An 18,549-nucleotide genomic window follows, 5' to 3' on the forward strand; every position below is an offset into this window, starting at 1 on the left:
TGATGGCGCAATGGATAAAATGCCTGCCTTTGGTGTGAGAGACCTGGGACAATACACACACACACACACATATATATATATATATATATATATACACACACACACACACACACACACACACACACACAGATACACACACACACAACAGAAGCACAGTAGATTTGAACTGTATACTTAAAACACTGATATTTGTAAAATCTAATTTGTCTATGCACAGCACAACAAGGCAAAAATGGAAACTTGCTGTAACTATCACAAGGACAATGAGAAACTACACCATAGCAAGGCAATCAACAACACATATAATTGAAAGTAGAGTGATTTTAACATTACACTGTAGTTGTTCATTTAATAAACATACAGTACAATCTAGAATTGTCACTGCTGATCATAAATGATACAAATTTATACTTTAAAAGTGTCTTACAGGGTTTCACAAAAACAAAAGAGCCAACTTAAATTTTGTGAGTGGCTACAGTACAATTAAAGAAGCTACATGCAAAGCAAAAGGTGAAAGGTCAAAGTACCAGGTCTACAGTTGCCTCGAGGGGTCGCTTCATTGCTTTGGCAGTCGACTGAGTCTTTAATTAGCAGGCAGCGAGCACATGATGGCAGTGGGCCAATGGGATTCAAGCGTATTAACATACAGGTAACAGCAAGCAGAGGTGCGTCATGGGGGACAGCATTGCATTTGTGGATAGGTGAGAAGGAAAAAAACAAAAACAAAAATAATCTGAATGCAAGTATACCACATACAAAACAATAGACATGCACATAAACAAAAAATTGTTTTGTTTACTTTAAAGAAACATTGCTACTTTTTGAATTAGTACAAAAGCAAAAAAAAGCATCTACATTAACCTTTTGGTTAAAAAAGCAAGATACTACGATGTACTTCAAAACTACTGGGAAAGCATTTAGTAGTAACGTCAACTATTTCTGAACAAGTTAATCACTTTTTTTTTTATATCTACGCAAGAAGAAAATGCAGTAAACACAACTGATTCAGATTAGATAGTGGGCTGACACTTTAAGTGAAATATGAACACAGGTTCTCTACAGCTTTCAAAAAAACCTACAATCCTACACACATAATTACAGTGCTCGTGGAGTACTCTATTTGATGATGTGCGGTGGATTTGGGGCCTGAGAACTGTCTAAAACACCCACAACAGATTGGTATGTGAGTGAGCCCTGGTCAAACCCCCTCAATATACCGAACTCTGCCATCACAACCTGCTGCAAGACCTGGACACGTTTGTGTAGGCAGGTTTTAAACTACAGGTACTACTAGCGAGAGGGTGTCGAGGTGTTGTTGCCCACGCAGCAGCAACAATAAGTAGTCCTAACAATCCTAACATAAAGTAGTTTAACGACCACATCCTTTTTTCTTTTTTTTTGCAGAAGCCGTCGGTTCAGGTCTAGTGCTTGTAATAAGTGACAAATCCTCAAACTAAATCTGCGTCGTGAGCGCGTGTGGCTTGTTAGTGTGATCAATGAACGTGGGGAGGTGACACAATGTGAGGCAAAGCTAGAGTTCAATCACAGAATGTGGAGCTCTGTTTATTCTTACGTTCCTCCTAGCTACAATAACTATCTTAAAATCTAGAAGCAATTAAACCGCAAGAGACCTAATGTCAGATAAATTGTTTTATTTCAAGTGATTGCTTTTGTTAATTTCTTAAAAAACGTCCTTACATTCGATGTCGCTGCTGAGAGGAAAAAAAAAAAGATGACATGGATGTGATGAGCACAGCACTTAAGGGGTCCATGCACAAGCCTCTTGCTTCATGTATGTGCATTTTCTATTAGCATAAAATGATATACAGTATATCCTATTAAAGAGCAACAACGCATTGCTGATGCACTGTAGTGTTAACACACTTAAAACGCTGTGGTTAGGCAAAATGGAAGATGGTCATTTAAAGTGACATGAAAAGCAAAAGATGACCGCAATTGACTTGCAATGAGGAAGAAGATCACAGGATGGCAAGCAACATATAATGTGGCACAGTAAAACAACATAATCTCGCTAATAGGATCGTCTTACTGTAACTGTATCATTAATGTGTAACCTTATCTACAGTACACTTTGGTCTGTTTGCTTTAGATTAAAATAAGTGAATTATGGATAATGTTGTTACCTATTTGCAGCAGTGCAGCAATACAGGTTTTATGGGTCTCTACTTCAATAAAAATGCTTCATCTAAAGGCTAAAGGCTAAAAGAAAATTGGATTAAAGGTGCTGACTAAATGACTCATTGTCCTTAGTTTAACTCTGCTCACCTCTAACGCTTGTAAGAGCTGATGGTAAATTGGGAATTGGGTCATAAAGTTGATAAACTGGGGCATATGAGGAACACAAGAGGAGTAAGAGGCATAGGATTGTAAGGAAAATGCCCTAGGAAGATAAACTAAATCTTTGTTTGACAAAGTATTGTGTACAGTACCTGATGGGGAAGTTGTTGAGCTAAGGTACTCCATGTACTGAAAACAGTGCTGACGGGTCAATCAGGTTATAGGTCTCAGGCTCTCTTTTCCTTGTTTTTCCTGCTTTCATGCAGCTCCTACAGTGTGCACAAACCAAACTAACCTGAAGTCACGGTCGCCTTATCGTCCGCACTGTGGACTTAATGGAGGAAGGACAGGGAGAGCAAGCAGCGATGGAGCCAGCCAATGAGAGAGGTATGTGCAACGCGTAAAGCATGCCCATGCCATGGAGGAAGAAATTCAGTCAGCACACTGGCGCAGTACAAGGTGTGCGAGTGCAGCAGCCAACGAACCATTCAAAAGAAGCCACTTGGAGTCTGGGGGAGGGTGGGGCACAGCCGAGACACACTGCCAAACCCTCCTAAACTGTCTGTCTGCTTACATTTCTGTCTATCTTACTGTTTGCCTGTCTCTTCCTCAGCCTGTTGTGGGATTTTTCCAACTAAAGGCAAAGGAGGGTAAACCCCCACCTGTGAGGCTACAGCCTCATCCATCCCTGATTCAATTTGCACTGATCTGCAGAGAGCCGCACTTATCATTGAGAGCAGGGGGGAGGTGGGATGGAGGGTGAGCCAGCACATTGTCTCTGTATGAACCAAGGGCATTGGAAAATAAAAGCAGACTGCAGTGAGATAATAACAGATTGTTCTTGCGGCATTATACTCATGCGTTTAGGTCTCACTAAACCCTGTTTATTGTATACAACGGCCTCACTTTGGGATGACTATTGTTAGTGAATTGTACATTGGAGTCCTCTAGAATAAACCAGTAGAGGTGAGTATGTTTAATACAGTAATAAAGCAGTGCTCCACATTTTATGTTACTGTGGGTGTCATCATCAACAGCATGTGTACGCCAAGATGATTTGTAACAATGTCACGTATATTCAGTGAGCCCATGTGTGGCTACGTGTACTTTAATTGGTACAAAGTGTATCATAGAAAGTGTTGGACTGTGTCCGATCAGTTACAGTCTGTATTCTGGGACATTCAACAATCTCTGATGTCTAATTGAAACAATGTGTGCTTTGTATAAAGTCAGGTTGCTGCACCTAGGCACGGCAGCTTTGAACAAGAATCCCTGTGCTAATATGACTGTTATTAAGGGAGGGTTTGTTTTGCTCTTCAACAAACATAAAGCCTCCAATAATAACTTGATGCTCTGTAAAAGCCTCCCTGGATATTGTAACGAAGGCTCTTATTGGAAAGTTCAAGGTATTCTGTATATAAGCACTATAAAATAGCCATTATTTTCCCATCCAGACCTTACAAGCTCTTGCAATATATGTATTCTAAACAAGCAGAAACTTTGTGAGATTTATGACAAGAACAGTATGTGTGCTTCCTGCTCTACCACTGTACAGACACAGGGTACAGTACGTAGTCTGTAGTGCTGCGCTCTCACCATGGCTGCAGCTGTGGCGGCGGCTTGCGCTGCCACAGCTGTCTGGTTGGCCTGGTGTTGGGCGGCCTTAATCTTGGCCTGCAGGTGGGCCGGGGGGTGGAAGTACTTGCACTTCTCGCGGGAGCAGCGGCTCTTGATGTAGTCCATGCAGACGGTGACTGTGTTGTCGCTGGTGTCGATCATGGGGCTGTCGCTCGGGTGGGCGAAGCGGCAGTCAGTCTCACCGCGAGCGCAGTTGCCGCGCTGGAACTCGCGGCAAACCTGGGAGCAGGAGAGTCGGTTGGACAAACACACACACACACACACACACAGACACACACACACACACACACACACACACACAGCTTTTAGTACATGTCAGCAAAGTTACAATCACAAGGAACTGCATAATACTCACTGCACTGGCAGCATCCAATTGAATTTATTTTTTGTCATCCTCTCACTGTACTGTATGCTCAACCAACTAGCACAATTCAGGCAGCCATTAAAATCTTGATGATATTGGATTTTTTTTTTAAGTTTTTGACATTTTAGTATCTGACTGTTTCAAAAATAAGTTTCTTAATACATATTCAAATAATGCATGGTAAGGCCAACTAAGGCCTTTGTACACCAGGTGCGATATTTTTGGACCAGAGTGTTTTTTTTAAATGAACACTCAAATATAGGATGTCTTGCACACAGAATTGAGGATTGTCATGGCTACAATACTTTTGTAAAAATGAGAGGCCAGCTCATTTTCTGTATTGTTGATTAATTTACATAAATGCTGTTGACGTGATGTGTCCATAACTAACATGGTGTCTGAGCAGCAAAAAGTTTAGTGTTTGGTCACAAATAGTTGTTTGCTATGTTATCAGTCTCTGTTGATGTGTGTGCTACTCTCATGTGAAGTACTGTAAGTCCATAATTCTGCTTCAACCTTTGTTTACAGTGGAGGGTGTTAGAAGAAGGTGAAAAAACCTCCAAAATTCATATATCAGGTATCAGGTATTTGTTTTCCTGCTTCCAGAAAACAAACACAATACTAACATATAAAGGCTATGTTGCTCTTAGTCTAATCCACATCATAGGAGATGGAGCGTACGAAAGGTTTAACTTTATTCTGCGCTCCAGACTCGCACCAGACGCAGACAATAAATGGACTTGGTGTGAAAATGTAACTAAACTGCGATGTGTGCAAAACCAAAATGATTGTGAAATCACTGAACCAGTCACCTGTTCAGAGGCCTGGGCATAATCATAGGGGGATCTGCTTTTTACTTGCACTCTGGGAGTGAGGCAAACACTGTACACACACACACACATTCACACACACACACGTGTGCACATACATGCTGGCTTTGTGTGGGAGTGTCTCAGAGGGATACTGTTTCATTAGAGCCAACTTCATTCAGTTGCTAAGTGATAGCACTCCTGGAGACACATACAGGCACACACCTACGCATCACCTCCAGGTCTTATGGAGATTACTGTTTATCTTTATAAATGTAGTGGAGAGAGAAAAAAACCCTCCCCTTTCACAATCACAAAGCTATTCTCATTCAGAGTTGCTTGCCAGGGGGCAGATGGCGATGGCTGAAGTTGTTGTAATTGTCCCAGTCTAACTGTGGCTGTCTAGCAAGTACCAGTTTGTGTTGAGCAAATTCCAATTTAAATGACTATAATCTCACACTATCTCTTTTTTTTCAAATTATGTTTCTGATACAAGCCTTAATAAAATCAGATGTTCCGTAACTTATGCTCAAGGACATCGCCGAGGTAAAGACAGATCAAGTGAAGAGCATCATTCACATCTGTATATAAAAGATGTAGATGTGTACACAGTCTTATTCTTATCTTTCTAATTCTTATATATTTATTTAATGTGTGGTTTCTTATCTGTTGCGTTGTATCTGGATCTGCTGTAACAGGTGAATTTCCATTGTGTGGAATCAATACAGTCTATCTTATCTTAACAGTGTTGTTTTGGTGGTACGTGGCAGTATAAACAATCACTGCAGTTATTACACAACATGTAGTATGATGTGAGTCATCTTTTCAGGTCCTTGTCAAGGGCAATTTATACAATAACTAGTTGCATTCAAAAAGTGAATTCAAAGGTTAAAGATGTGCTTTAATGCTGCTAAGGATTCCCATACAGTGTCAACTCCTGTGGTAACCAAGGAGATAGTTCATATGTTATATTGTTTTCTTTTTTGTATTGCACAGTATGTAGAAAATCTTTTCAGAATATTACGCATTTATTTGTGACTATCAAAACCATAATACCCAGAGGTTGTCCTGTGAATGCTCTGGAGATAATAATGATACAAATTAGCACCACGGATCTGTTGTATCTCTTTGACATCCATAATCACAGTAAGATGTTACCACAATTATACTTCTACACGACCTCAAAGAGAACATTAGCTATGATTAGCTGTCATGCACGTCTTGTCTAAGGAGAGGGAGGACTGTGATCAGGTAGGTCACCTCCAGCTTGTCGGTACGCAGCAGTTTCTGGTTGGAGGAGGAGCTGCCGGTCATGGAGACAGGCGGGCTACCGGGGACGATGCAGGGGGTGCTGGGCAGGATGTCTGTGGGCACCAGGCCCATGCTGTGGGACATGGGAGTCAGGTAGGGTGTGTAGCTCAAACCCGCACTGGAACCCAGGCCCTGGCTGACTGGAAACGTCTGCTGTAGATGGAGAGAAAAGACAGTTTACCAATACTTAACGGGACAGCTACTCTATGTTGTCGTGACTGCTCTTTAAAGATATTCTGTCTGCTTTGCTTTCCTTGTTTGAGCTATTTGTCACATTCTTAATTTAAATGGTAGACAGGGACAAAGAAATAGTTGGCATAGCGTAAAATGGTGGAAGTAGTGTGGAAGTGGAGGGTGAAAGGCAGAAAGAGGGCATAGAGATGGAAAAGAGGGAGAGAAGTTAGAAGAAAGAGACACAAGAGACACAAGAGGTGAGAGAGAGAGAGACGGGACAAGAAAGGAATAGGTCTCAGAGAAAAAGTGGAGAGAGGGAGGGCAGAAATAAGAAAAGAGTTTTTTTTAACCTCTATCTATCCTGGGAAGATTTTACTGAGCAAGCATGTTCTTTTTCAGCTACACCCAGCCTTACATTGATGCAGTTCAACACGTTCACACCTGGCAGCTGCCCAGTGCAACCACAGTGTACCACTGACTGGAGAGCAACTTTCAGTTTTGCGCTTTGCTCAAGGGCATCTCAATCTCTACTGTGAGAACAAATTCAAGATATTTCTTCTGCAAATGGGGTTTTCATTAAGTATCTAAAAGAAGGATGTTTCAATGTACTGTAACAGAATTTTCAGATTCTCTCAGTGAGTCGTGCCCCGTTTGTCAGTTAAAGTTTGTGCCAAGACAATGACACTGAAAGGAAATTATATTGGCATGAAGGTCAAAATAATGTAGGCAACATTTTGCAACTTTCTAAATTAAATCACACACGTATGTGATATTGCAAAATGTTGCTTTTTTGCAGTGTAGAGTTCATTGCTATTTTTATAGTGAGTCACACTGCGTTGCCAGTTAATTCCCACAGCAGCGAAGCCAGCACTGACCACAGGTTGCATGGTGGTGCCGGGGATCATGAACTGCATCTGTTGAGCCAACATGGCGGCTGCTGTCTTCTGCTGGATCAGGTTATTTCGCCCGTTGATCTCCAGCTGGGTCTTCAGGTGAGCGGGCGGGTGGAGGTATTTGCAGTTCTCTCGTGTGCAGCGGCCCTGAGAGGGGAAAACAAAGTTGATGGAAGAGAGGTGGGGAGAGGGAGAGAGAGACACACACACGAGGTCATTAACAGTCTTGTCGGAAAACTTCAAGTCTCTGATCAACAGAATGATCTGAAAAGCAGCTCTTTTGATTATAAACCTGACGATGAGCAGGTTGCATGTCTGCCTAAGGACGTGACCGACATGTGGGCATCGATTTTGACAAAGACACCAAAACATCGAGCGCTTGAGGGCAGCATACATATTTATAGAGAGTGAGTGTGAAAGAGCTACGCACTGAGGAATGTTTATGCTTATCCAGTGGGGGTAGCAGGTAGCTGTCAGCTCTGAGTAGAACCATTGCTATGAAAGATGATTGCCGGTTTCTGACTTGCTAGCTTGTTAACTCTTGCAGGTCCTGGTCCTGCCTGCACCCAGGACATAATAACTACCAAGCAGCCAGTAGGGACATGGAAATGAGGAATGGTACACAATGGCTAGACTTTTCTACCTATCTAGCCATCTTAACTAAATCTCTGTAGCTTTTTGATGGACAGGTCATCCAGTATTCCCTGCAGAAATGCAAATACAGAGTTGGTAGGGTCAGGCATACAGAGACCTTGGTGGATGAAGGCAATTACACGGTCAACCCAGAGGCTAATGGCAGACACAATAATCCAATATGGATCCTCATTGCAGTGCTTATTGCGAGTAGAGTGGGTGGAAGAGAGGAGAGAGAGGTCAGGAGGGAGCAACATAGTGAAGGTTAGTATACAGTAGTGGGAAAAGAGACTGGAGCTGTGGGGGAGACAGGAAAGTAAAGGTGAGGATAAGAGTGGTGGAAAAGATGTGGGCAGAGTGGAGTGATATGAATTAGTACAGAGGGAAAAGGGGAGATAACAGGGAAAGGCCACGAAGACCAAAAAGGAGAGGACAGGACATAGCCGGCATGACATGGCAAATCTTGGTGAACGTGGAGGAGGGCAGAGGGAAGTGAAGCTAAATTAGAATCAGTCTAGCATGAGCAGGTCCAAACACCCCTTAACTCCATGACACGGAAGAGTCACAACACCGTGGCCTGATTAGCGACGCCGTACAATCATTCCTCTAATTTCCTCTCATAAGAAAATATGACAGCTTTGCCTAGTGTCCACGCAGTGATGAGCTATGACTCAGATGTAATTACTCAAGCGATGTGCTCAAACACCGATTTAATTCCTGAATCAAACATAACAAAATGAAGTCACCAGACAGGGCCGTCGGTTTGAGAATGAACCACAAGGGCCAGGCTCAAGTAGAGAGAGGATATATTAATAATACTGTATATTAAGATCCTGATATGACAGGCAGTCAGCTGGTAGCACATCGAGTCAGAACAAAACTCGCTTCCAAACGACTTTGCCTTCGAATGATCTTAAATGTGACTATGTTCCTGAAAGCACAGGTGGAATTAACATTAATAAGCCATGCATTCAATTTAGAGATGTGTCACTTCCAGGGTTCCGGTAATGTGCATGCTGTCTGACTGGGAAACTTAAAGGAACAGAGCCATCGTTAATGTTATTGATTGCACCTGTGCTTTTATTGCTTTGACAAATTAATACATCTGCTGTGAGGTCTGTATTCCAACTCTACTTCTTGTCTTTAATGTTTTGTCTCTTTGTATTTTGCATTTTATTTTATTTTGATTGATTTTATGTTCCTTTTCAATTGTGTTTTTCAATGCTTTTGTAATGCACCATCTTGTCTTATATAAAATACTTTGTGTTGCCTGTGTTTGACAGGTGCTATACAAGTAATCTTGCCATGCGTAGTTATGCTGTAATATATAATTTAGGGAGCAGAAACAGTGCCTCTATGTGGTCCTTAGTCATCATATCCATGCTATTATCTATTTTTATTGTGTGTAAATATGTTTTGAAAGCATACACTATTGCAGCAACTGAAAGAAAAAAAAATCAATAAAATAAAACATTATTCTTACACTATTCTTAGTAAAGCACATAACTGGAACACATCCCATGGGTCTTGATACAAATGAATAAAAGCATGATATGGATTATTTCTGTTAACACAAAGGCTTGAAAGCCCAGAGTGTCACAATGCTACAGGGATTTAAAGTAGCTACTCAACCTGTTCAAGGATATATAGCCCCACTGAGAGCTTTGTTTTTCTACGTTAGCTGGGCAGTTACACAGAGAGGAACTTTTAATCAAGCACAGCTCAAGGTGTAAGCCTGGCTCCCAGTGTAAATAACCAATAATCTTCAAGTCTCATCAAAGAAAAACCTAATAAAAACCTAGCTACCCTTTTCTTCCTGACAGATATTAAAGACACACAGCATAAAACACACTACTGGTATTGTTACAATTGCTTTTCCTTCAACTGATTTGAAGCTGCCGCAAAGGATATTAAGTCTGGTGACATTATGAGCTTCCTTGTAATTTTTGTTTTCAAATTATTATAAACACAAAGATGAGTTTGAATTAAGGTGTTTTGTGTAAGATAACAGGTTCGACATTCACAGAGACAGTGTGACGATGAGAGTCACGGGACTGACCTCCACACCCTTGTGTAAAAGCTGCAGCGAGCCACTGATACCCAACCACTCCTTCACAGTTCACATGCACAAAATCACACCTGCCCACACACATGCATACTAAATCACAGGATCACAACAAGCACCGCCCACACACCCCGGCATACATGCACACAGACAAAAAAACACTGCAGCACACACAGTTCTGTTAAGCCCTGTCCAGACCAGAGGAATAATGTTAGCAACCGCAACCAAAACCCCTCAGAGGTGCCAAAACTAATTGGATGCCGTATGCACCGCCACCGCCACTGGGAAAAGGTGTGCGCATGTGTGTCTGCATCCACGAGAGAGAATGCGTAGGCAGGTGTAACAGTGCATGTGTGCGTGCAGGAGAAGCTGTGTGGGCGGGTGTGACTCTGTGTGTGTGTGTGTGAGAGAGAGAGAGAGAGAGGGAGGGAGTTGGTGCTGAAGCTGAGCTCTGGACGGTGTCCCAAAACTGAGTCTGTGGGGAAGCACAGCATCATCATTGCGCCCTACGGAGATCACAGACGGACACGAATAAGGACCGTGCACACGACACATGCACACACACACCAGCACAGAAGCCGCTCACTTTGTCAGTGATGTGGACTTGTGGGTGAAGCCATTACCTCCCCTTTTGCAGCATATGCAGTTGATCTTTAAAGCCTTTGAGTGACACATGCTTTTCGCAACTGCTCATCATTATTCCCCTTTTAAAATTATGAGGTAAATGGTGGTGAAGCTGCTTCGGAGAGTTTTTCATAATGTACAGGCGCTGTCACACTAAGTGCAGGCCTTGGACTCGTAAAGTCTTTTCCTTCCATCCTGTCAAACTTTGTTTGAGAGCCTTTTTCTCACTGATGTATTCATGATCTATCACATCATTGTGCTTGGTCTTTGCATAAATTAGGTTTGATTTTTCCTCGCTCTTCCTTTTTGTCTAGTTTGGAGGTGGAGGAAGCAAATAAATTAAGTACCTACGCTAGGGCAGTCACAGGGAAGAATTCAGTGCAGCAATTGAACTGAGTGAATAATAACTCTATCTATCGCCAAACATGTTTGTTTGTTGCAGCATCATATCTAACTGCCAAACATTAAAGTTAGTATTGATAATGCAGTCATCCTTTTTCATATATATGTTCGTAACAGAGTTGGTTGGAGGAGGTAAGTTACTATGGAAATAAGAGAGTTAATGAGTTAAAGGTTAGCGGGTGTTTAGGCCGAAAATAGCACTGCGTTATAACAACACAAGGATCTATGTTGGTTGGGGTATGTTGTAAGCAAACTCCCAGGAACAGCGCTGTAACTTTCCATCGTTGCTAAAGGTACAGATGAAAATGTGAAACATGTTTCAGTAAGTTCGGTAAAAAGTGATAGATGAGACCGAAGACTCCAGATCGGACACTAAAACAACTAAACAGCTCTTTTGTACACTATGAAACAGAATTTTGTATATTATCATCTCATGTTATCCCCAGTCTTGATTATTGTGAGGTTAAGAGTAGGAACGTGCTTGTCACCTGGAGGGTACACTTGCACGGCTTCATTTTTAGACTCGGTGTGAACATAGCCTTACTTTTAACAAGTAAAAGTGTCACATTCTGTACATACAGTGTTATGTGAAAGTGTCGTTTACTAGTTCAGACTCTTGGAAGTCTCACTTCCTAATAGTGAAGAGCATAGAGGTTTGCTATATATGGTTAAAGGACATCAAAATGGCTGATATCCTTTGGGGGGCTGTTAAAACATTAGGTTGCGCACAAAAGACGAGATCAGTTCATTTAGAAGAATTGCAGCTGTGTGAGATATGATGTCAGGTAGTCCAAGGCTATATTCTGGGCTAATACTATCCTGGAAAAGACATACAGGCTTTCACAGCTGTCATCAAGGAACAATGCTGATAAAAAAACACGCATACACACACATATTATGATGCATTCATTAAACTAAGGGAGGTGTTAATTTATTGGTACTGTGCACAGCAGTTAAAAAGCTTTCACCCACGTCACGTCTCTCTGATTGGATCCAAGTAAGGGTGAAAATCATCAAAAACATCTGCTTTCCGGCAGAAGTAATTCTTGCTTTAATAAAGCACGGTAAGGGGTCAATTGCAAGAAGTGCGTAGTGATGGCAATACATAGCCATTACAGTTTATTTGGAGTATGTAATAATGATCATCCATGAAGCATCCAGGCTGCAGTCTGCCAGACCTGGGGATTCAAAGCACATAAGATGAGCTACGCTTTGTCTAAAGGCAGCACTGCATCACATATAAAAAAGAAGAGTTTATGGTTTGTGGTTTAAGCAGCGAGGTGGTCCACCGACACAACGATGACGGTGCTAAAAAGCAGCATGCGTGGCTGATGACAATGCTGTGCCATCATCTGGTTTCAGACCTTTGTCTTTTTGAGTGGGTGGCAGACACGCGCAAACACACAAACACCCACACAGAAAGACACACACTGTGCCTTGTGTCTAAGCCACCCACTCGGAGCAGAGCAGAGATCCATTCAACGCGGCCATTGCCTCCGAGCAGGCGTCTATGAAAAGGATCTTTGAAAGCACCAAGGCACCTCTGTGATTCGCGCACCAGTCGCCGGTGTGTAGCCATAGCTACACAGTGAAATTATACCTTTCAGCAGGGTCGCTCACATGGCAACCTCTCATTGTAGGCTGCGCCGTTGCCCTTGTGTGTATGAAATGCTATGATCCATGCTTTGAGATACACTAATAGCTGCTTTGATTGAGATTGGATAATTATCTCTTTGCGTCGCAGTAAAAAGGAACAACACTGACGGAGAGATCAAAGATAAATTATTGGTTGTTTTCACTTGGAATAGATCCTCCAGTCCAGACGTTACTGCTGGCACGTTCTTCAAATCCCCCACAGCCGTCGCCAACAACATTTTTGATTGCCAAGTATCTATATAGTAGTAATGTCTGGAACAATGTTTTCCATATTAGGGTTGATCCAGGCGGTAAGGGGATGAAAATTTCATAATCAAGATTAGGATTACACTGAGGCTCCTTCAATTGTTTTTAGGTCTTGTAATTAGGGCCTTGATATTCGCGGGTAGCAAATGAATTTAACCTTACTGGGCAATTTGGGTAAAATCATATGCTACATGCTGGATGGTCCATTAATGTTAGTTGACTAGGCGACAATTTTCATAATCAATCTATCTTTTCAGTTATTTATCAAGTAAAAATGATATTCAGTCACTGTTTCTAGTCTCTCTAATGTGAAGATTTGCTGCACTGTTTTGTATCGTAGTAAGATGAAAGTTTTTGCATTTTGGGGTGTTGGTCAGATAAAACAAGAAATTTAAAGACGTCAACTTGGGCATTGAAACATTCTGAAGGACAGTTTTCTCTGTTTTCTGACATTTGTAGTCCAAAAAATGTACAAATTAATCACAAATAATAAAGATTAATCTTTAATGAATCTCAGCATTCCACAGATCAGACACGGGCACACAACGTTCAGTTGACATACCTTCAGCAAAGAGGGAGAAAAAACAAGGCAAACTTTTACCACGGTAAACACATGAGGTATGAGAACAGAAAACACAAACACTGACAGAGTACTGAGGAGGGTACAACATTTCTCCCGCCAATACACAACATAACTATCCTGCTGCAACACTCCAACTATATCCCATAGATACACTGAAGCCTAGCTAAGCAGACAGAAAAAAACATCATCCTCTGACCATAGACATTTTGAACTGCCTGAGACCCTCTTCCTTGTTGTAATGTCTGAATGTCTTTCCACTTTCCACAGACGACATTTTAAGTGCTGATACAGCTGTGATATTTCCCTTAAAGCAAGAACAATCTGACAGAAGGTAAAATCAAATTTGTTTTTCTTGCAGTTCCTATGATAAATTCTACTGCAATCGCAGCAAGACAGCCAATACATTAAAACAAGAGCCATTATTAAACTACAACCCCTCATGGAAGAGTCTGAAAAACAAAAGCAGCCCCCCATAATATAACACATTTACAGGGAACACTAGCCCAAATGGTCCATGTATAACTGGCATTAGCATCCCCTGCCTGGGCTTTACGGTGCCATCTTCATCAGCAGCAGAAACCCTTTCCCCAACCCCCCACCTCCTTCATCAGCCCGGCTGAATGGTTCAGAGTGCAGACTGTTGTGTGCCTGTGGGTGGCACAGACACAGAGGGCCAGTATTCCACCCCCTCGGCAGAATAGCGCTTCAGTTGTGGGTCCCTCCGTTCACCACTGTAACATTTGCATTTTGCCCTCAATAGGCGCTCTATCCTCAGGCCTGCTGGAGACAGAGAGTGGCTGCCTATGGACTGCAGCCGACAGAAGAGCTGTAAATGTCCTCATAAAAGGCGACTTTAGATTACATTCCTATGGTTCCAATAACCCTCAAAAAGGGATTTACTGACCTGGTGCTTATCTAAGATAGATACACTAGAAATGAGCTATTGCTTTTCTTTTCCACATCAACACTTCAAACCGAGAAACAATATTGAATGAATTATGTAGCGCCAAATCTTAGGAATCTGGGCTTTGTGAGTGCATGCGCTTCTTCGTTAAGCCGGCCTTTCACCAGCAGCACAGAGAAGCTGGGTAGGCTTTACATATCCAAGCCCCCATGATGTCTTTCTGATGCTAGCGCAGCACTCAGTGACGCGATCAATGGCAGCGAGGCTGGCAGTATTGGATGACTACAATCCAGAAAAAACAATCAGGGAGGAGCTTAAAAGATGTAGGGTCAGCATAAGACAGGGCAGTGGCTACATGTGATGGCTGAATGCACCATCAAGGCCTGGGAGGCAACCTTACGGTCAGAAAAATGGGCTGTTAAAGCAGGATACTGAACAAACTCTATGTTCCCCAAAGGGACACACTTACAGTAAGATACCCACATAAACAGCTGGTCAGATCTTCTTGATTATAGTGATTTGGCTGGTACAGTAAATCTCTTTGGATGGCTGTGCCTTACAGAGAAACTGTAACAAAGTCTTCTTCCTCTCTGTTTATCCGATTGTCCTTCTCAGCTTGAGAGGAGGAGGACCGCTGTGAGAAACTGACACTAATTTTTCTGACATGAAGCCTGTGATATGTGTAATCCCCTTAGAGCATAGCCGAAGAACCTGTTGTATCCCCACTGACCAGCGAAGGCGGGGGGGGGGGGTGGACAGGCGCTCGCCTTTTCTGCTTGTCTCTCAATGTTCCCTCATATCTCATTCTTTTCTTTCTCCCTTTAACTCCTTGTCCTCACAGTGGGGAGTTTTTGTCCTGCTATTAATCTCATGTCATTTGCATTGTTGAGAAATATGCAGGGCTCATGCTTATCCTTTGGTTGGGTGTTTTGTTTAGAGATATTCGTATTTGTGTCTATAAATATCGGAATAGCAGCCTTTCTTGGCTTGCAGCAATTACTGGAGCTGATCCTGGAATGATCGGTTCCAGGAAGTTATGCCTCACCATCTTTCTTTCTCTACTTTCTCAGCAAAGAGTCTCCTTTCCAGGGGCACTAACAGCTGGTTATGGGTCAGCTTGTAACTGCTCACTAGGAAGCCACCTTTGTGAAAGCCCCCGGCTATAAGACACCGACAGGATGGGCACTACAGTGCTCACAAGGCTGCAAAAAAGCAGACCCAGTGATCCTAGCAACCGGTAAAGAAGCCAGGCACTGGATGCACATGGACAGGGCCTCCCTTCATCCTCAAACACGGAGAATGCTCCCTCTTAAGGATCCTGTTTTGTTTTTGGGGTCTAATGGAGCCGTTTGGACTAATGGATCAGTTTTGGACTAATGGATCAGTTTGAAGTGCTGAGGCTCCAGGACACCAGGAAACACAGAAAATCCATTATGAAATGATAGCCGAAGGCTTTTTGCTTACATTTGGGCTGGTAATGGAGAACGTGAATCAATGGTAAACAGTGAACAAGTCATTGAAATGTAGAAAACTGTAGAGGTAGCCCTGGCTCCCAAGTCCTTTCCAGTTCTGATTATGTTGTGATCAGGTATATTTGGCCTGGCTATTAGCCTACAGCACAATTAATGATAATGCGAGTGAACGCAAACAAGAAAATACAGTTGGTAAATGACAGAGCCCAGGTAATTTAGAAACAGTAGTCTGCATGCTTTCACATCTAACACACACACACACACACACACACACACACACACACACACACACACACACACATAAGACTGTATTGCCTCAGCAGTAATTAAGTGCCTTTGTTTCACCAGCTGTAATCCCACAGATGGAGGAGTAGTACTGTGCTGCTGACACGCCTGAGAATACCCAAGGAGAGAGAGAGAGGAGGAGATACACACAGACTGAGTGGTATAAAGGTGAGATAAACAATGTTTGCCCTAAAAGTAAACACTCCCACCTCTATCTGCGATGTGTAATAAAGGCTGTCTGTGCTGATCGTGTGTCCACGCCCATCTGAAGCAGCTGAACGTGTCCCATTTATCATGCTTTAACTGACCGCCATTTTAACATTTCATCAGCCTTTCCTTTGGCTCACATTAGTTCCCTTGCAAGTCATTGTGGTGACGTTTCGGGAGTAGTTGCCAGAGTGTTGTGCATCAGCTGAAAATCACATGCTAGTGTTGTCACTATATGCAGCACTGGCACTGCAGCTGGAAATCAGTTTGCTCAAACTGTAGCTCAGGCGGTTCTAGGAGATGTGAAAGCTGTCTGTCTGTATTCAGAGTGATAATTACAACTGTGCTATTTGTACATATTACACATGGGCCATACTGTTAGCATTAGTACTGAATTCAAGGCTGATTGCATGTAAAAGAAAAGAAAGAGAAGAAGAACACATAAAAGGTGGAGATTTAATCTTATTTACTACAGCCTCAATAAAAAACATTTAAAAAGTCCACTGTAATCAACTGAGGGAGTGCTCTAAAAAGCCAGTATTCATTAAGCTCTAAGGTGATTTTCTGTACTAGGCACCTAAATTGTCTACAGGCTAGAGACAATATTCCTTCAAGGGCAGTAATATATACTTTGTGTAGGTTATGAAACAAGTTTTTGTTCATCTGTCACAGCGGTTGATGGATTTCAACAAAGGAGCTTTCATGTAGCCATGTAGTAGACAAAAGCTACAGGCACTTTTAAAGTACCAGCCACAAATTAAGGTTATCAGCTTTCAGGCGAGGCCTATGCTAACTACCCACGCTGGATGTGCAGGTGTCCTTGTTGTAGCAGGGGTTTTTTGGGGAGGTGATGGTCAAAGTGCGGCTGCAGTCGCACCGTTGTGAGGCAGGTCCCCGCTGCTAATCCAAGCTGTAGACTGGAGCCCTGCTTCAGTTAATCTGATCATCTGTGACCTGCTGAGACATGAAACCCACCCTCCAGAGCTCCTCTAATCTGCACACACACACACACACACATCCACATAAACACAAGCAGGAACACATGCATGTAGCTGACAGGTACACACATAAACACTCATGTTGGCATGCGCTCAATCACATGTGTACAGCACACTGCAAAGTGAAGTACTCTCCCACACACACACACTTGTACAAATACACACCCTCAAGAAAGGCTCAGCTATGACAATGCCACCTCTCAGTCTGTTGACAGGTGAGTCACAGCTAAAAGACTGAGGCATTAGTCTGCTTTCGACAAGCTGTCATTTGCCTATGCTGAGAAGATCTTGTCAGCTTTGCACTGATATGACAGCAGTCCTATCGCCGACTGGAACTTCAACTGGCCGCGCCAATGAAAGATTTCAGAGAAATAGGTTACATGATGTTGACGGCCTACTTTGAGAAGAACTGTGCCACAGCCCCAAGAGGGATCAGCAGAGAGCCAGTAGGCCTTATTTAAATTTCCTAATTTTACATGTGTTAACAGATAACCTCAATTTCAATCACTCTCTAGCAATCAAAGCCGCCACTTCTCTGCAGCGTTCTAAAAATGACACAAACCCATGACGAATGCTAATGAGAGAAATTAAACAAACAATGCGAGAAAATAACAAAAAAAGGCAAGCCTACATCTTCTTTCCCCGCTGACACTATCGACCGCGTGTCAGAGCGTGTTGAGGAGTTGTGTAAATCCATAAAACAGATAAAGGAGGATAATGAGATGGAAGGGGGGAGAGCAGATCTATTCATCAAAGCCTCTTTCTAACACACTCAGCAGATAGGGGCAGAAATGTTGTATGGCTGCTTACTCTCCAGTTTGGAGATTAAAGCTTTGGTTGGCTGATGGAAAATAAAGTTGAGAGGTATAGTATTCTTATTCAAACTACAGAGAAACTGGAGAGGCCAGTTACACCAGTAAGAATTTACTAGCACACTAGTATTCCACTTATGAATTTAACCTTGTCATATTCAGGATATAATGCCTC

At 42.5% G+C, this 18,549-nt stretch overlaps 1 protein-coding gene across 21 annotated transcripts in view; it reads right to left on the bottom strand.

Annotated features, from left to right (window-relative positions):
• Positions 1-18,549, bottom strand: part of mbnl2 (muscleblind-like splicing regulator 2) — a 67,523-nt gene that overhangs the window by 12,014 nt on the left and 36,960 nt on the right. For 16 of the 21 annotated variants that reach the window (XM_046056543.1, XM_046056535.1, XM_046056685.1 and 13 more), the window contains 4 exons: positions 7,470-7,634; positions 6,370-6,573; positions 3,895-4,155; positions 528-581 (listed from right to left, as the gene is read on the bottom strand). In XM_046056543.1, coding sequence (XP_045912499.1) covers positions 528-581; positions 3,895-4,155; positions 6,370-6,573; positions 7,470-7,634 — 684 coding nt within the window. The remainder of the gene's footprint in view (positions 1-527; positions 582-3,894; positions 4,156-6,369; positions 6,574-7,469; positions 7,635-18,549) is intronic. The other 5 variants (XM_046056577.1, XM_046056695.1, XM_046056675.1 and 2 more) reach the window with 2 other exon arrangements.

Source organism: Micropterus dolomieu, linkage group LG01 (genome assembly GCF_021292245.1).
Source record: "Micropterus dolomieu isolate WLL.071019.BEF.003 ecotype Adirondacks linkage group LG01, ASM2129224v1, whole genome shotgun sequence".
NCBI classification, from domain to species: Eukaryota; Metazoa; Chordata; class Actinopteri; order Centrarchiformes; family Centrarchidae; genus Micropterus; species Micropterus dolomieu.